At 38.2% G+C, this 19,692-nt stretch overlaps 4 protein-coding genes across 6 annotated transcripts in view; all 4 read left to right on the top strand.

The window, feature by feature from the left end:
* Positions 1-7,427, top strand: part of LOC132177269 (RNA helicase family protein) — a 39,786-nt gene extending 32,359 nt beyond the window's left edge. For both annotated transcript variants that reach the window (XM_059589520.2, XM_088515416.1), the window contains exons 32-34: positions 670-762; positions 1,636-1,758; positions 6,761-7,427. In XM_059589520.2, coding sequence (XP_059445503.2) covers positions 670-762; positions 1,636-1,758; positions 6,761-6,838 — 294 coding nt within the window. In that variant the 3' untranslated portion in view covers positions 6,839-7,427. The remainder of the gene's footprint in view (positions 1-669; positions 763-1,635; positions 1,759-6,760) is intronic.
* A 1,689-nt stretch (positions 7,428-9,116) lies between these two features.
* On the top strand, positions 9,117-13,429 carry LOC132179554 (uncharacterized protein At5g49945). Of its 2 annotated transcripts, XM_059592295.2 has the most exons (4): positions 9,117-10,140; positions 12,588-12,791; positions 12,884-13,135; positions 13,305-13,429. In XM_059592295.2, the coding sequence occupies exons 1-3, from the start codon at positions 9,139-9,141 to the stop codon at positions 13,112-13,114; spliced, it is 1,437 nt and encodes a 478-aa protein (XP_059448278.2). In that variant the 5' UTR covers positions 9,117-9,138; the 3' UTR covers positions 13,115-13,135; positions 13,305-13,429. The 2 variants fall into 2 exon arrangements, with proteins under 2 accessions (XP_059448278.2, XP_059448277.2); XM_059592294.2 differs by having other exon boundaries at positions 12,884-13,429.
* A 2,026-nt stretch (positions 13,430-15,455) lies between these two features.
* On the top strand, positions 15,456-16,770 carry LOC132180042 (Ubiquitin carboxyl-terminal hydrolase family protein). Its single transcript, XM_059592887.2, has one exon. It carries the CDS (start codon positions 15,589-15,591, stop codon positions 16,768-16,770), a length of 1,182 nt encoding a protein of 393 aa, XP_059448870.2. The 5' UTR covers positions 15,456-15,588.
* A 481-nt stretch (positions 16,771-17,251) lies between these two features.
* Positions 17,252-18,606, top strand: LOC132180043 (F-box/kelch-repeat protein At3g06240). Its single transcript, XM_088515098.1, has 3 exons — positions 17,252-17,337; positions 17,477-17,548; positions 17,668-18,606. Exons 1-3 carry the CDS (start codon positions 17,263-17,265, stop codon positions 18,427-18,429), a joined length of 909 nt encoding a protein of 302 aa, XP_088371224.1. The 5' UTR covers positions 17,252-17,262; the 3' UTR covers positions 18,430-18,606.
* The last annotated feature ends 1,086 nt before the right edge of the window (positions 18,607-19,692 follow it).

Here is a 19,692-nt window from a genome sequence, read left to right as displayed (position 1 = left end):
CATAAGTGTTCTTGGTGTTGGAATCCTGAAAGCTTCTCTTGTCCCAGTTTTCTTCTCGGGGTTTCTCTCTATTTTTTTTTTATGCAAAGTCACATTTGAGCTCTACTTATTGGGTTGGGTTACACATGAGAAAGGACTCTTTTTTTTTTTTTTTTTGAGGGGAGGGGGGACTTAGACTGTGGTTGATGTACATACAGCCCACTTCCCTATAGCTCAAGCTTTTGGGAAGAGTGGCATCTAACAAATACAAGACTGATGGGAAATGATATACTCAGATAAGGAAATAAATGTTCATTTGTTTGTATGGTGGCAAAAATAAACTAATCAGTTCATTCCATTGCAGTACAAGTAATATGGTTTTTGTCAGAGGAGAGAGAGAGGTTCTTTCCTGTATCTCAGAATGGTGTGTGTGTGCAGTAAATTGAAATAGCATTAGATGCTTTTTGCTGCATATGCTAATCAATAATTATTCGATGATGCAATTAAGTTTAGCTCAACATTTTTCGTATTGGGGATCGCTTTGGGGATAATATTGGTAAAGAATCGTTAAGAGATGGTTTATTGCTATATTTGTTTTATTGTTCACCCAAATAATTCTTTTCTTTCTAAGAATTCGAGCTATTAATTTATTAGGTTTAGAATTTCGCTCTGATTTCTCTTTTTTCTCAGGTTGAAACCAACAAAATTTTTCTTCGAGATACCTCTGTCATCTCTCCTTACTCAATTTTGCTATTTGGTGGCTCCATTCACATTCAACACCAGGTATCTTTTTTTTATTTTTACCCAGCAATAAAGACGCAAGTGTAGTTGCTGCTAACTGTATAAAATTAACTGCTCCTTATTTGACTCAAACTAGATTTTTTTATTTACTGATTCTAGATAAATGATAATTACTTTCACATTCACACTTCCTAGATATGTATTCTACTTTCTAGTACGTAGTAATTTCTGATGCCAATGGTCTTTAGACTGAATTACATTTTTCCATCAAGAAATAAGGTTGAGGGGTTGAGGTCATGGTGTTAGCCTCCATAATAGTCTGAGTTATATTCGTCAGTAATATGTATATGTGTGTGTGTGTGTGTGTGGACTCTCATATTTTATACAGTAAATATCCCATGAAATTGTAGAAACCAAAAAATTAAAGGAAACCCCTTCTTAGAGGTACTACTTCTGGTTTCTCTTGAAAGCATTAGCCTGTATATGGCTGCGACAGTTTCACATAACAATGCCAGTAGTGGGTGCTTTGGAGTGTTTATGTTCAGAGGCGAAGCTGCATTATGGTTCCCCCCTCCCACCCCCCAACACAGAAAAAAGATATGTACAGTAAACATGACTTTCCATCAACATATTTATATTCATTCATGCCCTCATTTTGGCCCCCATAATATAAAAATTCTGGATCAGCCCCTGTTTTTATGTTGCATTGGCTTTATATTTTAATAAATATGCCCATTCTTATGATATTATTAAGTTCCAGATTTTTCAAGTATGATGACAACCGACTAAAAGAGAAGTTGAATGTTTTATAAATCTGGTGGTTGCTTATTTTTTATTTATTTATTTATTTTTTATTTTTTAAAAATCTGAAGTATCTTCCTTTTGTAACTGTGTATCAATGTTCTAATATTGCAGACTGGACTGGTCACAATAGATGGATGGTTAAAACTGACAGCAGCAGCCCAAATTGCTGTCCTGTTCAAGGAACTGCGATTAACTCTTCATTCAATTTTGAAGGAGCTAATCAGAAAGCCAGAGGTATCATTTATTTTGCTTTGGCTTATTAGCTCATAATGTTAGCTTGTGTTAGGGTAATCAGCATGCATTTAATGTGATGCAAGTGGTGAAGCACGGAATATTGGTTCACCTAAGTCTATATAAGTCCTACTAATTTTATGTTTTTATTTTCAAGAGTCAATTGTGTTATTTTTGGTAATTCAATGGGTATTTCCCTACAGTACTTTTGGTACTTCTGGTAATTTATTTTCAAGAGTCAATTGAGTCTATTTAAGCGTGGTTTGTACTCCAATGGAGGGAGACTTGATTGAATAAAAAAAATGAAGAATTGATTCTCCCCTCTCCTTCTCTGCCCCCTCTCCACTCTTTCTCTTTCCCATAGCTTTTTCTCTCTTTCTCTCTCTTCTCCCTCTTTCCAATGCCATGACCACCACCATTCCAACACAACCTCTGTCCGCCATCCCAAGCCTCTCCACTGCCAACCAAATCAAACTACCAACTTCTGGACACCAAGATTGTCACCATTAGCAAAAAAAAACTGATCTCAACCATTGTACCCAATAATTCATCAGAACTAACCCAACCCACAACCTACAAGCCACAATTGATCCGTGCAAGCCACTACATCACCAGCCACCATTGATCCGTGCAAGCCACCACATCACCAGCCACCAGCGTTCTGTCAAAATGCATAACCGCGCTACCACCCAAATACCCACACACCTAACCGGGAACCTCCACAACAATCCAATCCACTGCCCAATCCCAAAAAATAAAAAGGCTGCCTGAAACCCCATCTCGCCAACCGTCATGATCCATCTCCCCAATGTTGCCACCTTTAGCTGCATGCCACCACATTAACAGTATCTCAGGTTTCGCATGATCCTGGTGGATCTCGATTGGCGAATGCCATACCTCTCGCCCTTCAACCGCCGCCATCAACCCATGCCGACTCCACATCGCCTGACTCCTGATTGCCGCGCGACCATCCAGCCTTCCCCTTCAGTCGCCACGATTAGACCTCTCTGCTGCCTCATCATCAGATCTGGTTGCTGCTTGACCATTTCTATTTTTGGGTTCTTGCCAGCATTACTCAAAACAGCAACTTAAAACCACCATCTCTCTTGCGCTCGACTCTCCATGCCCAAAGAAAGTGGTCGGCATGGTTATGTTGCTACTTACGCGAGATGCTACGTTGTTTTCACATGAGATTGTCTTGTTTGGTTGCTAATAGCATGTGTCTGGCATGAAATTATTTATAAAAAAAAGTGTTGGACACTTGCTGGTTGGATACCTTTCAAGACTTGGAGATTGGGTTTTGATCCAAATTTTTCTGAGCATAGATTTTCAACATTTCAACTTATGTTTTGGAGCTGTTGGGAAATAGGGTTTCTTAGTGGGAAATAGGGTCTTGTCGGAGTTGATGGTCTCCCACTCCTTATTTGCGGATGATACTTTGATTTTTTGTGAAGATTCTATTGAGCAAATCCGGTATGTTCGTCTTATCCTCTTATGTTTTGAAGTTGTTTCGGGTTTGAGAGAGAATCTTGGAAAGTCAAAGATTGTGGCCATTGGTGAGGTGGAGAACATTGGGGGTTTAGCTAACATCCTTGGGTGTAGTGTTGCCGAATTGGCTACGAAGTATTTGGGCCTCCCTTTTAGGGCGTCGTACAAGGATACGGCTATGTGGAATGAAGTGATCGAAAAGATGGAGCGTCAGATGGCAGGTTGGAAGACAATGTATCTTTCTAAAGGATGTCACTTAACCTTCATTAAGAGCACTTTGGCTAATCTTCCGACTTACTTTTTGTCTCTGTTTCCGATTCCTGTAAGTGTAGCTAAAAGGATTGAGAAAGTCCAAAGAGATTTCTTGTGGGGAGGAATGGGGGATGAGCCCAAGTTGCATCTTGTAAGTTGGAACCAAGTTTGTAGCCCTCTACGTTATGGTGGTCTTGGCATTCGGAAGTTGCACTAGTTTAACCAAGCTCTTTTGGGGAAATGGCTTTGGAGATACGCAAATGAAAACGGGGCTCTTTGGTGTAAGTTGATCAAAGCTAAGTATGAAGACCAAGAAGGTGGGTGGTGCACGAAGGAGGTTTCGGGCTCTCATGTTGTGGGTCTATAGAAGCATATTCGTAAAGGGTGGAATTTCTTTGCCAAAGGTATTCGTTTTGAGGTGGGGGAGGGTTCGAAAGTCTGATTCTGGCATGATATTTGGTGTGGGGACAATTCTTTGAAGCAAGCTTTCCCGTCCTTATACAGTATCGCCAGATACAAAGAAGCTCGGGTGAAGGATAATTTTATTGGGAGGAATGGGGTTGTTGAGTCGAATGTCATTTTCGTATGATCGGTCCTAGATTGGGAGATGGATTTGGTTTCTCCTTTTTTTGATCGGTTGTATTCTTGCAAGGTTTCCCTAGGCAGTGTAGATCGTATTTGCTGGTCTTCGTCCAAGAAGGGCAAGTTCGAGGTTAAGTCGTTCTATAAGGCCTTGTTCATTTCTAATCAAGAGGAGTTTCCTTGGAAGAGCATCTGGCGTACTAAGGTGCTTCAGCGGGTGGCTTTTTTCTGATGGACTACGACCCTAGGCAAAATTTTGACTCATGATACGCTGCGTAAGAGGAACATAGTGGTAGTGGAGTGGTGTTGTATGTGCAAGAAGACCGGAGAGTCAGTCGATCATCTTCTTCTCCACTGTGAGCTCGCAAGTGCTCTTTGGCACACGATTTTTCAGCGGTTTGGGTTGTATTGGGTCATGCCTTGCCGGGTGAGGGCCTTGTTTGCTAGCTGGTGGTCGGGAGGACGTTCTCGAAGCGCGGTTATATAGAAGATGATCCCTCTGTGTCTTATGTGGTATATTTGGAATGAAAGAAATGCTAGATATTTTGAAGGGAAAAATCCACTTTACCCCCTTGAAGTTTCAGGAATTTTTCAATTTGAATCTCAAAGTTTAAAAAGTGGCAATGTACCCCCCCCCAATGTTTCAAAAATTTTCAATTTAAACCTTCCGTTAATAATTTCCGTTAAATTGAACCGAAATCTCTAAAATTACATAATTACCCTCAGGCTTTTTTAAAAAACATTTCCGTCCAATTTAATGGAAATTGTAACGGAAGGTTTAAATTGAAAATTTTTGAAACATTGGGAGGGTACATTGCCACTTTTTAAACTTTGGGGTTCAAATTGAAAAACTCCTGAAACTTCAGGGAGGTAAAGTGGATTTTTCCCTATTTTGAAAATTCCACTAAGACCGTAGAGGAATTGACTCATTTTTTCTTCTTTACTTTTTACTCTTCGACGGCTGCTTGGCTAGCTCCTTTAGTGATTAGTTTCTCTGATTTTCTTTTTCATTTCTCTCCTTCCTCGGCGCTCTCTGTTTATACTTCCCGTGTATGTGGGTTGCGCCCCTCTGCGCTCTTTTTTTATATCATCATTACTTATCAAAAAAAAAAAAAACTCAAGATCGAGTTTTTTCCAACCAAGAGAATGATGCAAGGGGTGAAGTATGGAATAGTAGTTCACCTAATTTTATTGAAGTGTTAATTTTATGTTTTTATTTTAAGAGTCAATGGTTACTTTTTGTAATTCAATGGGTGTTGCCTTAAGAGTACTTTCGGTAATTTAATAAATGGGTTTTGCCTTTGGGTTTAGTCGTGAGTCTATTTAAGCGTGATTTCTACTCCAATAGAGGGAGACTTGATTGAATACAAAATTGAAGAATTGATTCTTCCCTCTCCTCTTCCCCATAGCTCTCTCTCTCTCTCTCTCTCTCTCTCTCTCCTTTTAGCTTCTTCTTTCTTTCTCCCTTCCCCTCTTTTAACTTTTCTCTCCTCTCTTTTCCCCTACTTTCTCCTACTTTTTCTCTGATTCTAGTGATTATTGTTTTCCCTGCATCCTAATGTACAATTGAAGATTGTAGAGGAGTTGACTAAGCCTTTATTTGTGAGGATGTAGTAACATTTTCAGCAATCCAAAATATGTGACTCCTGTGCTAAAAATGGTCTGGATGGTAAAGGTTCATAACATACTAGGGTGAAAACGGTTTAGCTGGGAAACTTAAAAGGAAGAGCCAGTGAGTATAGCTAGGGTGAAAAGACTGAATCTCAAGACAAATAATAACTCTGTAGAGGTCTGTTGTAAGACACTCGGGCTGCAAAGTTTTTAAATGCAAGCTGCCATAGCATCAGCAGGTCAAGCATAAACACATAATATCTGATCTTAAACAAGATTAACCATTAGAAAGCATTCATAAATGTGAAGTGAGTTCATCCAACATAATGAAAAAAAATATATGTATAAATTCAAGAGCTGAAGAGCTTCATGTAATTGGAAATTCATTTCTCTTCCTTAAAATAATGTTATCAAACTAGCTAGAGCACCATCATGCTTGTCCTTGATCATATATTAGATCTTTCCCTGTTGGCTTGATCAGTTTCAACTACATAATTCATGGACATTTTATCTATAACCACTTGGGTTAGACAGAATGCTCTATAACCACATTATTCCATAATTCATGGATACAAGACCCCTCAGTTGCTCTATTAGCAGTATATCCATAGGTCTCCAATTCATAGCACCTGTAACACAAATGAGGCGACCATGGGCCTGCTAACTTTTCATACATCTGTAACACAATTGAGCTGGGAAGACTTGTGAGAATGTTATATCTTAAGCCTAATGCTATTAAAATTTAAGTTTATCCCCTAATACCGTAATTTGTACCTTAGTGGGAAATCTGGGCTGTAATATATTATTAAAGAACCTGAATATAACTTTTGAATGGATAATTTATTGATACATTTTTTCAAGTATGACTCATTTTATGCACTTTAGCCAAATGCATGGAAGTCATACATTTTGTAGGCTGTTAATGTGAATTATCCTAAGCCTTTTTTTTTTTTTTTTCAAGCTGCTACTTGGAATTGCCTTTTGATATGACATAGTTGTTTCCCATACTATTATCATTGCATGAAATTGCTTTCAACCTGGGAATGATGACAAATCTTTCTTTGTTTCTCAGAATGCATCTATTGTTGATAACGAGGTTGTCAGGTCTATGATCCAATTGTTGTTAGAAGAAGACAAACCACTAAAGTAATTTGAAGCATCAAGGTAGGCAAGCACGTCTTTTCTTCAAATTATAGCCGGTCCAAAGATACCAGACATTTAGGATTAGTCCTTGCAGTTCACGATTTTACAATTCATTCTAGCTAGATTCATGCAAGTAGCTCACTTTTCCTCTACCGAAGATGGTGTGAGCCCTTCAGCACTGCATTGTTATTTGTTGTTGTCTTCAAAACTGCACATGCCCTCGACCATTGTTTTAGAGATGAAGGTGTATTGTGTAACTAGTTTCATCTATTCAATTCTGAGAATAACTGACAGGCCTTGGGGGTTCATATACTCAGATTACTAGTTTCATCTACTCTGACGAAGGTTCATGAAAAGAGAACAAGAATCAGATCATTAATGTACTACTATGTGGAATAAATAATGTACTCAATATGGTTGATTAGTCAAATAACTGCTCCTGGTTTGACTTGGGTTTTGTTCTTATAAGTAGAGAAATTCCTTTTATCCTTGCAAGTTGTATTGACTAGTAGTAAAAACTTACATCCTGGGAACTCTGTACACTGTATTTCAGTTGATTTCATAATGCAAAGAGGATGAGAATGATAATGCAGTGAGACCTGATTGTTCTTCTGGTGATAAAATTATCCCTGAGAAGCAGTTTCCTTTATGAGACTATCGACAGAACAGTACTTATGGACCCGTCTAGGATGACCTCATGTTGCCCACATGAGGAATTGTTACCAAAAATAAAACAAAACAAAAGGCTAATAATTGTGGAGTAAGATTTTTTTAATTTTTAATTTTTTTTTTCCAAGAGGTTAACTTCCATGAGTAATGATTAAATATATTATTTGCATCAAATATGTTACATGAGTGGAGTGCTTAGCTTTGAATCTAGCTTGTACAGTAACCCAATATAGAACCATTTAATGCTTCAAATTAGATTTTACAAATATAATGTTGTATATGTTGTCACGTTATTTAAAATTTTTAAATGACTTAGCACTATGTATATCATTAGATGCAACAAAATAAAATTTGAACCATAAAATGTTTTTTTTTTTCTATTTCACTTGAAATATAAAGAATCTTGAACCGAATGTTTTGGGTCGAGTAGAACTACCAGCATTCCTAATGTCTAGGTACTAAATAGGCTATTTCATTTAAAAGTTATTCATAAAATATGGAATGAGAGTTCGACATATTGAAATTATGGAACGACAGTTTGTTCAAAATTTTTGGTTAAGGAGGGTAGTCTGATAAAATTATAGAATGACAACTAGCATAAATATTTTGATTAGAATAATACTAAAAATTTTTATTTACTTTATATCACATTAATCACTCTCAAACTACAAATAAAAATAAAAATCTATTGTCAAGATACAAACAAAAGTAACAAAAATTAATTCAATGTGTAATCTTAGCATTTATATATTGAACAATCTTATTTTTAGATTATTCTAAAGACTTATATCTAATTTAACTGATTGATTTCTACTTTTATCATTATACATCTTAGTAGGCAAAATTCTTCATCAGTGGGGGACTAATATTGTCATTTTTATGAGATAAGATATCAAAGTGGCCAAAGAATGGAAAACATTCCTCTTATTATATTAATCCAATTTTTATTTATTCCATCCTGTAAAAGTTGTATCTTGTCTTCAACAATGTCCATGTCATTTTGGTTCAACTGCTTAGGGACACCCCAAAAACCTTTTTATTATATTAAATGATCTTAAAAGGTCCTATAATCTAAAATGAACAAAGTTTCCTCTATGTTGGAGTTAGAGCGAGTAATTATTGCATGTATTTTTAATAAGATCAATAGAGCATTTGATAGAACAAGCCTAGATTACATTTCACGGCATTTGCATGTGTATATTTGCCTACATTGCGACGTTATTTAAAATTTTTAAATGATGTGACACCAAATCTAATATAAATTATAAAATAATTTCTTTAATAAAAATGAATAATGCTATTTAATAAATTACTATATTACTATCATATAACTATGATGAAAATTAGCCTTTTTTTTTTTTTATATATATATAAGTTCTTATCTAAGGAGAGTCACATTATTAAAACAGTCTACTAAATAACATTACTAATTAAAAATAGGTATAAGAATAAAGACATCTATCAAATTAATAGACTGAAATTAAAATTTTTTTTTGGCCAATGCAGTTTGAATAAAAACTTTCTGTAGCTTTTATGAATGTAAATTATTTATAAATAAATAATATAATATTGCATAATCAAACATATATTAGGACTCGTTCATTTTTTCACACCCAATATTCATTTCTCTACGTTGCCATGGCTAAGCGACTCCTCTTCCCCTCCTCTCTCGTACACTTCGTCGCTCTCCTCTCACTCCTCAACCTCTTCATTTCCCATCTCTCTCGCTCCCTCGTACTCGCCGATTCTCACTTCGAAGGCTTCGACTCAGAAGACGCCGATCCCGATACCGAAATCGATTCCGATGCCGATATTCTCTACACCGGCTCTCTTCGATCCCCTCCTCTCACCCACTCTGATCCCGAACCCACCCAGACCACTCCACCGGATCCGATTCCGAATCCGACTCCGACTCCAAGCTCCCGCTCACCGCCGAGCTTCGAGTACTGGGACGAGGACGAGTTCGAGGGTCTACCGGTTATCGAGCAAACGCCCCCCGAGACCCCTATAATTACAGAGAATGCCACCCCATCGGATCCGAAATCGAAGCCCTCGCCGTCCCTGAAACCGAAGCCGGGTCCGAGGTCCTACACTGTGGAGATCGTGTGCGGGACCTTTTTGATCATGTTCTTGATCAACTACTTCACCGGCAAGCGCGAGAACGAGAACCTCGCGCTCGCTTGGGCCGCCAAGTTTGCCACCAAGGACTCGATCTTCGAGCGGAATTTCAGCTTGCTCGGAGTCGGCGAAGGCGAGGACTCGCCGTTGCTGCTGAAGGAAGGGCAGACGGTGTTCAAGTTCTACGCGAGTGGGCGTAGGTGCTGCCAGGGATTGCTGGCCACGATGGAGCTGAAGAGCCGGCACGATTTGATATCGAAGCTGTACAATCTAGTGGTGCCGTGCAGGGATGAGATCAATTTCGAGGTGTATATGAACGAGGAGGCGATGGACCATGTCGTTTTCGCGCTGGCTAGGAAGAAGGCGGCGAAGACGATGCAAAAGGAGGTAAGGGACTTGCAGAAGTTCGCCGCGATGGTGGCGGCACCAAGTGGGAGGAAGTGGGTGAGCGAGGAGCTGGCGGTTGTCTCAGAGTCGAAGGAGGTGGCCGGGGATTTGATCACCGAGGGTGTTCTTGAGCAGGTTGGATTTGGTTACATTTTGTTTTTGATTTATGGGAATCTTGTTGTTTTGCTATGTTGGTTTTGTTTAGTATAGTGCGTAGTGCTTGAAATTAAATGTTTTTCTGTGTGGGTATTGTAGTATTATATGTTTGCTTTTAAGTTTTATGTTTGTCTATGTGTGGGTTTAGTGTTGTATGTAGTTGTGTTTTAGTTTTGTGTTCTAAATTCTTTATTATTTGGTGTGAGGAGTTTGTGCTTGCTTGAAATGATTATGCTTGTTGGTTTTCTTGATTGTTTAAACTTTGATTGATTGGGTAGTTTCGTGTTCAAACTGGTGTGGTGTGGTTTTGATTAAATTCTGTGTATGGTTATTTATTTGGGAAGTTCAACAGAAGTTTTTTTTTTTTTGTGTGTTAATGAACAAAGTTTCTCTTTTATGCTTAGAATTACTCTTAAATCAACATAGGTTTTACTATGAGATAGTTAGGATAGTTTTGGGAACTTTAGAATGATAATTGTGATTTGTTTCGAGTTTTGATGTTTTGCTGTGTAGGTGTTGTTTAGCGTAGCGCCTTTTAGGATTTGGTTGTTTCCATGGTTGCGTAGTGTGTTTCTTATTCGTCTACACTATTATATAGATTCTTGTCTATTTTGTTGGTGATTTGGAATGTGCTTCATTATGAATTTGTCCAGGAGATGATAAGTTTTCCAATATCTGGTAAATCTCCTTTTACTTGAAAGATAAACTGAGATACTTTAAATAGTTTTGAAATGTAAGAGGAGAAAATATGAGAACTTTTTTTTTGATAGGTAAACAGAGAAATATTATAAAATATGAGAACTTATCAGTGGTAGTCTTTTGTTAAATGTTTAGGGGGAGTTTCTTATTGAAAGGGTAAGGTTTAAGTGTTTTATTTTCTTGATTATTTGAATGGTCTTTAATATAGATAGTTTTGCATTTAAATGTTTTAGAGCAGTTATTATTATTTGCAATGAGGGTTTGGCCTTCTATTTTATGAGTTTAGTTTAATGGCTTACATGGATTTGATTTGATTAGTAGACTGCCTACAAGTTTGGAAGTTAGAATTTGGAGTCCTTTGCTGCGATTATTTATTTACTCTGCCTTTAAGAACGAGTTTGAGGGTAGAGTCATTGCTTTAAGATCTAGTGGGCGCATATGCAACTTACCATTAAAAGAATTATTTTTTTATTACCGTTTCTGTTGGAGCATCATAGCCATTGTTGATTAGTTTGAGAAAAGAGTCATGGAGCCTATTTCAATAAGTTGAAATTGAAGCTTAGTTATATCCCCCTGGCATCTATGTTTTCCCCATATGTCAACTTCCAATCAATTGAAAGTAAAATAAGTGAGGAACGCTGATCATGTTGTGGAGCTAAAACGATGTTTCTAGGGAGCTAAGTAGTATTGAGTTGTTATGGAATGAGGTTTGTGCAGAAGTATGGAATATTATGTTGTAGTCAAGACTGGTTTGTAGTTAATTATGAGGAAAGTTAATTTATGCATGAACTGAAGGTGGAGTTTTGATGGTTGTCTGAGAGTTGTCTTTGTTTCACATAACAATTTATGCAGTGAAATGATGTGTTGGGTGAGATTTTTGTGGAAAAGAGATTATGCGGATTCAGTCATAGAAATCCTTTTTTTTTTTTTTTGATGTCGGGGAACCTTTCCAAGGCAGGGCCCTTCGCATCCATCCCTGCAGAGTAAACCCCGGTTCCGTGCACCGCATCCTCAAAAGTTTCCCTACATGGAACTAGTTAAATCGCTAGCTTTTCACCAGGGGGTGTTGCCCCAAGGGATTGTTTGTACCCATGAGGTGTTAAACCTTGGACCTTGAAGGGAGCAAACCCTCAAGACCAAGGCCTTCACCACTTGGGCCAACCCCTTGGGGTTGATTCAGTCATAGAAATCTTATTTGCACATAATGTTAAAGTTTGTTGAATATGTTCTTTTCATTTGTATGTTACAAATGCACCTGATAGCTATTGAACCCATAACGAGCACCTTCTACTTAGTTCTTTTTAAGGGAGAAAAAAAGAGATACTATTTGAGGGTTAATGACTTCTGTTTGAGAGCTTGTTACTATTGGAGTAGACAAACTTAGGAGGACATCCTTTGGAAGTCTGATTCCAATTGGTTACATGCAAGTTGAAACTTTCTCTTTCGCAGGGAGATAGAAATGGCACCTGTTTAAGTTTGACTTGTTTTCAGATTATTTGGTGCTTATTTTTCATTTCCATAAGTTAATGCCACTTTGTGCGACATAAATCTTTTTTTATTAAGTAGTTCAATCTCATTAAAAATCGTAGAGGGGTGCAACACAGGAAGTATATAGGCAATGAAGTAAATATCAGGGAATCCAGCCCAGCCACACAACTCTAATTGTAGGAGCATCTGCAGCATGTTTCTTTGGTGTCCGTTATATAATTATACCTGGTGTTTTTCAGGTTTTTGGAGAAAAAGCTTTTGAGAAATTTGGAAAGTATTTCATCTCAATGCATTTCTCTGATCAACACCCGGGCACACACAAGAAGATGCTCTTGTTCAAGTTTGCCCTCCCAGATGCCAATAAAATGGATGAGATGGTTCGATTGGTGGCTCTTGTACCTTATTATATCGACTTGATTGGGCGATACAAACTCAGTTCTCAGGTATGTCATCTTATAGCAATGTTCTGCAGACTAAACAACAAATTTGCCAGCCAAGTCGTAATTCTTTTGAAATCCTATTTGTGCAACTGCAGGCTCGATCCAAAACAGAAGGAACCAGAGTAAAGGCTGCTCAAGAGGCATATAAAGAACTTCAGAATGTCAGGCAAGAAGCCTTGCAGAAAAAGAAGGCAGACAGGAAAAAGATGATGGAGGAGGCCGAGGCAAAGCTTGGCGCGGAGGCTATTCGCAAGAAGGAAGCAAAAGAGCGTGCTCGTCAGATGAAGAAGGGAATGCCAAAAGTAAAGATGACCCGTGCCCACTAATTCCTAGATTTCAATGGACAAGTATCTATAACTCAAAACTCTCCTATTCCTCTGCTTAATTTTCTGATATTTTACCGAGTTTCCCTTCCAAAATTTTTGGTTCTGCACCCTTATCGCCATGTATTTCTAGTCCCCCCCGTCAACTCCAGATAGTTTTGGATTTTGAATGTACCAAAATTCAATGTTGCAGAAACTATTCTCAAGCTGCTATTGGCTTCATTTTTACTTCTGGGTGTAACTTCCACAGTAGGTTATGGCATCACTGACGTTTGTGTCCACCAATTATATCAGTTATGGACAGCATTGCTTTTTCACTGCTCTGGCAGTTTGTTGGGGTTTTCTTCTTCCTTCTCTCTCTCTCTCTATCTCTGTAATAGTATTGGGTATTGCCATCACCCCCCCCCCCCCCCCCCCCCGCGGCGCGGGGTGACTACTGTATTGCTATCCAAGCATCCTTGATTATTATTTATTACTTATTAGGATGCCCAAATACAGAAATTCAGGCACCAAGGAATGTTAAGCTAATGGGAAGTGGTATGCTCTCTCATGTCAAGATCTTTAGAGGCATCCTATTCACAAGCTTATAGTCATTATCAATTGCCGTGGGGATAAATGCCAGCCTATCTAATGGAGTTTGGGCAGTATAGTCTGAAAACTTCGAACCCTAAGACCAGAAAATTGTGAGTTACCACAACAATTATAGCTTAGGAAGAAAAAAAGAAAAAGCTGAAAAATTATAGCGAATGAGTCATACAAAGAATTATAGTACTACTTTGTAGGAGTAACTTATTACCTACAAGAGGTTTAGGATTGAAACTTGTTTATACCATAAAAGAGAGATTTGAGGGAAAGGAGACTTCAATCTTCTGTCACATTGACTCACCAGCTTTCTAACGAACACCTCAGAAAAAAAAAATCATAAATGATTCCCACTTTTCATAATGTTGTATTTTTAAGAAAAATGCTAGCGCGATTTACATAATGCTAGCTTATGCACGGCATGATAGTGCAATGTGGCACTAGTACGTTATCCTCAATTTTTTTTTTTTCCTTCACTACCACGTTAGTTTAAAAGAATTTGCTTAATCGGTTGTGAACCATGTCTAATAAAGTGGAAGTCATTAATTCAAATTTTCTTTCCCTTTCTTTTGTGTGGACATGTCGAAAAAAAAATAAAAATAAAAAAATTTACTTAGCGGCTTTCATGAGTGTTCGACAACTACTTGGAAGTGGTTGGGCACTCCAACCATATGTTCAAGAGTAATTGTATGGTCTTGAGTCGTGACCACCCTTGATGTTTGACTTGATGGTCGTGGCCACCAAATCTCTCCAATCTGATGGTCTCAACCACCTAATTTGGTGGTCTTGATTAAACCCAAGTGGTTGGGATTGGTTGATGAGGACTAGGAGAGGATTAACATTTTTTTTTTTGGTCTAATGTGAGTATGTGAGAGTTCTATTACCACTTGAGTGTAAAGAAAGCGTAAAATACGAGCAGTGTCAATCTTTTTTTTGTAAGCATTTACATTCGATTCGATAAATATTTAGCTAAAATTTAGGTAAATAACATATTTTTCTATTTTAGCTATTTATTTTTTCAAAGTACTTACATTAACTTAACATTTTAGTTATTCACTTTCACTTTTTCATTTAAAATATTTGCTTTTATCTACTTTTATTATTCTCAAAGAAGAAAGAATCATTTTTTTTTAGGGGAAAATTCACTCTACCCCTGAAGTTTCAGGAGTTTTTCAATTCGAACCCCAATATTTAAAAATTGGCAATATACTTCCCTAATGTTTCAAAAATTTTTAATTTAAACCCTCCGTTACTAATTTTTGTCTAATTGGACAAAAATCATTCCACTTGCGTCTCACGTGAGATTTTGATGCCCTCTATTCCAATTTTACTCTCATTAAAACCTATGAAATTACATAATTACCTTCATTAAAACCTATAAAATTGAGGGTAATTACGTAATTTTATAGGTTTTAATGAGGGCAAAATTAGAATAGAGGGCATCAAAATTCCACGTGGGATGATTTCAGTCCAATTAGACGGAAATTAGTAATAGAGGGTTTGAATTGAAAATTTTTGAAACATTACGGAGATACATTGCCAATTTTTAAACATTGGGGTTCGAATTAAAAAACTCCTGAAACTTCAGGAGGAGTAAAATGAATTTAACCCTTTTATTATTATTATTATTATTATTATTATTAAAACTTGAATGTAAAGTTTTTTTGAAATTTCTTTTGCCAACGAACTAACCAAAATAACCTTTTACCTATTTTTTCCGGCCAACGTGAGTGGTAAATGTGGCTAGCCAAAATACCATAGAGTAAGCATATACCTTGAAGGCTTTGAACCCCCATGGACTCTCGTAGTAACTGCTTTGCTTCCTCGTGTACCTCCGTATTCCTCCGCCAACAGAAACACTCAACCGTCTGTCTCAGACAGTACTCCCACCCATCATGCCTCCTCCACACACAACCAAGCTGAAGCTCCCGCACCAGCTACACCAACTCCGCACCTTCGTGGACGCCAAAATCAAATGGGTCCGAGACCCATACCTCGATTTCGCTGTGGAGCGAGAGAAAGACCTGAAACAAGCCATCTCCCTCAAGAACCACATCCTTTCCACCCCTTCCAACTCTCTCCCTCTCTCCACCGCCTCTCTACTCAAACCCCATCTCCACCTCCCCTCCTCCACCTCCACCTCCAAATTCTCCCTCAAATACCCCTCCATTTTCACCCAATTCAACCCCAGTCCCCACCTCCCTCCCCTCCTCACTCTCACCCCTCAAGCCCTTGCCCTCCACAAAGAAGAATCCGCCATTCACGCCTCAACTTCTCACCGAAACGACGCTGTTCGCCGCCTCTCCAAGCTCCTAATGCTCACCGGAGCCTCCAGATTGCCTTTATATGTGATAGAGAGGTTGAAATGGGACATGGGTCTTCCCCATAACTACTTTCTGACACTTCTCGCCGATTTTCCCGACTATTTCCAGCTTTGCGAGATGAGAGACAAGTTGGGTGGCGAACAAGTGCTTGCCTTGGAGCTTGTTTCGTGGAGAAAGGAGCTGGCTGTGTCGGAATTGGAGAGAAGGGCGTGGAATGGCGGTGACTTTGGACGCAAGAGATGGGTGCGCATTGCGTTCCCCATGTGTTTGACGAAAGGTTTTGAGTTGGAGAAAAAGGTGAGGAATTGGGTTGAGCAGTGGCAAGATTTGCCGTACATTTCTCCCTACGAGAACGCGTTTCATTTGCCCCCCAATAGCGATCAGGCGGAGAAGTGGGCGGTGGCGGTGCTTCACGAGTTGCTGTGGTTGACGGTGTCGAAGAAGACAGAGAGGGACAATGTGTTTTGTTTGGGGGAGTACTTGGGGTTTGGGGGGAGGTTTAAGAAGGCTTTGGTTCATCATCCGGGTATTTTTTACTTGTCGAATAAAATCAGGACGCAGACTGTGGTGCTTAGGGAGGCTTATAGGAAGGATTTCTTGGTTGAGAAGCACCCATTGATGGGTATGAGGCATCGGTATATTCATCTTATGAATAAGTTGCAGAAACAGGGAAAGCAGGCTGCTGCTTTATCGACCAATGGTAATGGTAGAAAGAAAAAAGGAAATGTGAGTGATATGATTAATAGAAGATGATAGGTTGGAAGCCAAGTACAAATCAAGGAAGAATAAGGGACTTGTGTTGGGTTTCTGTTTTTGTTTCCAGGTATTTTTGGTTGCATATATTTGCTTTTCGGCCGTTGGCGAGAACTCTGGCCTACATTGATTGCCAATCTAGTTGCCAGGACTCATGAGAGCAGCAAATGCAGCTAAAATTCTTGTTTTATCATCACTGATCACCAGGTGAGATTTCGTAGCTATTGGATATTATTTTTGCCTCTAAATTTGGTGCTAAATCCAGACGGGTTGGGGGGATCCGGTTCATTTACTAATCCAGGTGAGATTTCTGATGGGCCTCCTTTCTGAACTATCTCTGGGCATATCCTCAAGGCCCAATCTCCAACCACTACACAATTACTCGGCCCATTGTATTTGGTTGCCGCCTGGGATAGTATACTACTATAGAAACTCACGAACTAGGGCTTCTCCTGTCAGCCTCTCATCAGTTCGTCTTCTCCAAACCGCACAATGGAGCGAAAAAGGGGGAAATCAATCAGAGAGATGTCGCATCAACTCCCACACGATCTTCAGATTGAAATCCTTGTAAGACTACCCGTGAAATCACTTTTACGATTCCAATGTGTTTCCAAATCGTTCAAGTCTTTAATCAGTAGCGCTGGTTTTATTTCCACGCACACCAACCACCATGAGAGCACCAACAATTATGCTCACTTAATTTCAGGGCGATTTAATCGGTCTGAAAATGACGAGGAGAAAGAAGAGTTCAGATGTTTCCAGTTCAATGATTCCTTCCGTGAGTTTCACAAACTTGAATTCCCATCCCAGTTCCATAGTTATAAATGTTTTGACAGTTTTGTAAACGCTCTTGAGTGTAGGGGATTGATACTTTTGTTTTATCCATTCCTATTGGAGGGTGATTGTTTCGAATGCTTGACTCTATGGAACCCTGCTGTTAGAATGAATTTGACTCTCCCTACACCTTGCAATGGTGTAAGGGTACCCGTCCGCGGCTACTCTGTTCATGGGTTCGGTTTTGACCCTAACACTGATGATTACAAGGTGCTGAGAATAATGTATGAATATGATGATATATTTTCACCTCGGGTGAAACTGTTTAAACTTTCTACAGGCGCTTGGGAGACTGTTAGGTTCTTGGACGACTTTCACTATCTTATAGCTACGTGGGATTTTCAAGCTTTCGTCAATGGGGCTAGCCATTGGCTTGGACGTCATTCATCAAAAAAAGAATTGGTGGTTGTGTTGTTTCATATGTTTGATGAAGAATTTCGAGTGATGAAGCTTCCAGATGTTCTAGCTACCAGATATGTTACAAGTTCTCTTGAGGTATCTGGTGGATTGCTCTCTTTGATGTGCTATGGCGATGTGAGACCTGGAAATGAGAGTTGTTGCATTTGGTTGATGAAAGATTATGGCGTAATAGAGTCTTGGACTAAACAATATATCCTTGATTTAAGGGATTGCGGAGGGCTGGCCTGTTTTATGAATATTCATCCTAGAGATAGTGAAGAGCTATTCATGTATGATCTCAAGACCAATAGAATCATTAATCATGGAATTAGAAATATGTATCGTCTTAGTATGAATGCATACATAGAAAGTCTAGTTTTACTCAATCAAGTAAATGCTATGCCAGATCAGTACGAGACTTTTTGAAGTGAAAGGATCGATGCGACTCACCAAATGGCTGGAGAAAGGCTTAGGTAAGCACATAAAATATTAAGGAAATGTTTGACAATTGGCACCTCTTAGAACCCCTATATATGGTAAATCTTTTATTATGAACTCTGAGTTGGGTGAGAATGATCAAATGGCCGTTCTTGTAGAGAATGATGAACTATTGATTTAAGGGATTGGGGAAGTTTCTTTGTTCTTTTTCAATAAATTATCACTTGTAAAAGAAAAAAAATTATCTTCAAAATTTTTTCTTTCAAACATTAAGTAAAAAATTATGGTTGTGTTATTGCTTATTGCTCATTTATGTTCATATTTTTATCTATACAAACATGCATGTGCATGAAAACTAGGTTTAGCAACACAAACCTCTTCAAATCTCACGGCTCTCTTTTTAGGCTTTTCATTGGCAAGGGTGACCAACCAATTACGACTAACTATATATACAAGACGAGAAGAATAGATGGAAGAGTGAAAGTACCTACTTTTACTTGATTGCCTTCTTTGCTTCAAATAAGATAATCTCTATTTAACTTACAAGTATAAACAAACAGTTGACTTCAATTATCATTTTCTTCGTTTTTTTTTTTCAAAGAAAAAAAAAAAAAGGAGCGAAAAACATAATTTCCTAGCTAGCTTACAGGCTTACAGCATCTAAAATTTTTGGACCTTAACACAAATTAACGAACAAAAAAATAAAGATCATTTCCTGGCAATAATATGAAGCCTCATAACGTAGTCGTCCACTTACCATCTCTCGGATGATTACACTCCATTTGGGAATTATAGTTAAGTGTAAAATGGGTGAAAGTTTTATTTTTTATTTTGAGGAAATTAAGTCAACAGATCCTATCAAATTACTACCTAATTGACAATGTCGCTTTCAAAATTTTTAATTGAGACAATGTTCTCTCCAAACTTATAAAAAGTGTCATTGTTCCCTAATGACGAAAATATCATTCATAAAATAGAAATTAAAAAAATAATAATAATATAAAACTTTTTTTTTTCTTTTACCAAAAAAAAAAAAAAAAAGGCTTAAATCATTGTTGAGTTGACATTATTGTCCTTATAAGGACGGCTCAAGCCCTGTTCTTGACTTTCCAACCAATGTTGGCAACCCCAAATATGTATCATAACATTGTATAGATGAAATCCCTGCCACTTCTATAATCTTCTCTTTGGCCACCATAGAGGTATTGTGACTGAAAAATATGAATGTCTTGTTACAATTAAGTCTCTGAC

This window comes from Corylus avellana, chromosome 4 (genome assembly GCF_965113065.1).
Source record: "Corylus avellana chromosome 4, dhCorAvel1.hap1.2, whole genome shotgun sequence".
NCBI lineage: Eukaryota > Viridiplantae > Streptophyta > Magnoliopsida > Fagales > Betulaceae > Corylus > Corylus avellana.
The sequence above is the reverse complement of the archived record's forward strand: the minus strand, read 5'-3'. Positions and strand labels throughout refer to the sequence as shown.

Excerpts from the sequence above, each read along its gene's own strand:
- LOC132180042 (XM_059592887.2), top strand. The coding sequence starts at position 15,589 with ATGCCTCCTCCACACACAACCAAGCTGAAGCTCCCGCACCAGCTACAC.
- LOC132180043 (XM_088515098.1), top strand. The coding sequence starts at position 17,263 with ATGGAGCGAAAAAGGGGGAAATCAATCAGAGAGATGTCGCATCAACTC. Across the intron at positions 17,338-17,476 it reads ATCTTCAGATTGAAATCCTT|GGCGATTTAATCGGTCTGAA; the intron begins GTAAGACTACCC and ends ACTTAATTTCAG. Across the intron at positions 17,549-17,667 it reads CCAGTTCAATGATTCCTTCC|GGTGATTGTTTCGAATGCTT; the intron begins GTGAGTTTCACA and ends TTCCTATTGGAG.
- LOC132179554 (XM_059592295.2), top strand. The coding sequence starts at position 9,139 with ATGGCTAAGCGACTCCTCTTCCCCTCCTCTCTCGTACACTTCGTCGCT. Across the intron at positions 10,141-12,587 it reads CCGAGGGTGTTCTTGAGCAG|GTTTTTGGAGAAAAAGCTTT; the intron begins GTTGGATTTGGT and ends GGTGTTTTTCAG. Across the intron at positions 12,792-12,883 it reads GATACAAACTCAGTTCTCAG|GCTCGATCCAAAACAGAAGG; the intron begins GTATGTCATCTT and ends GTGCAACTGCAG.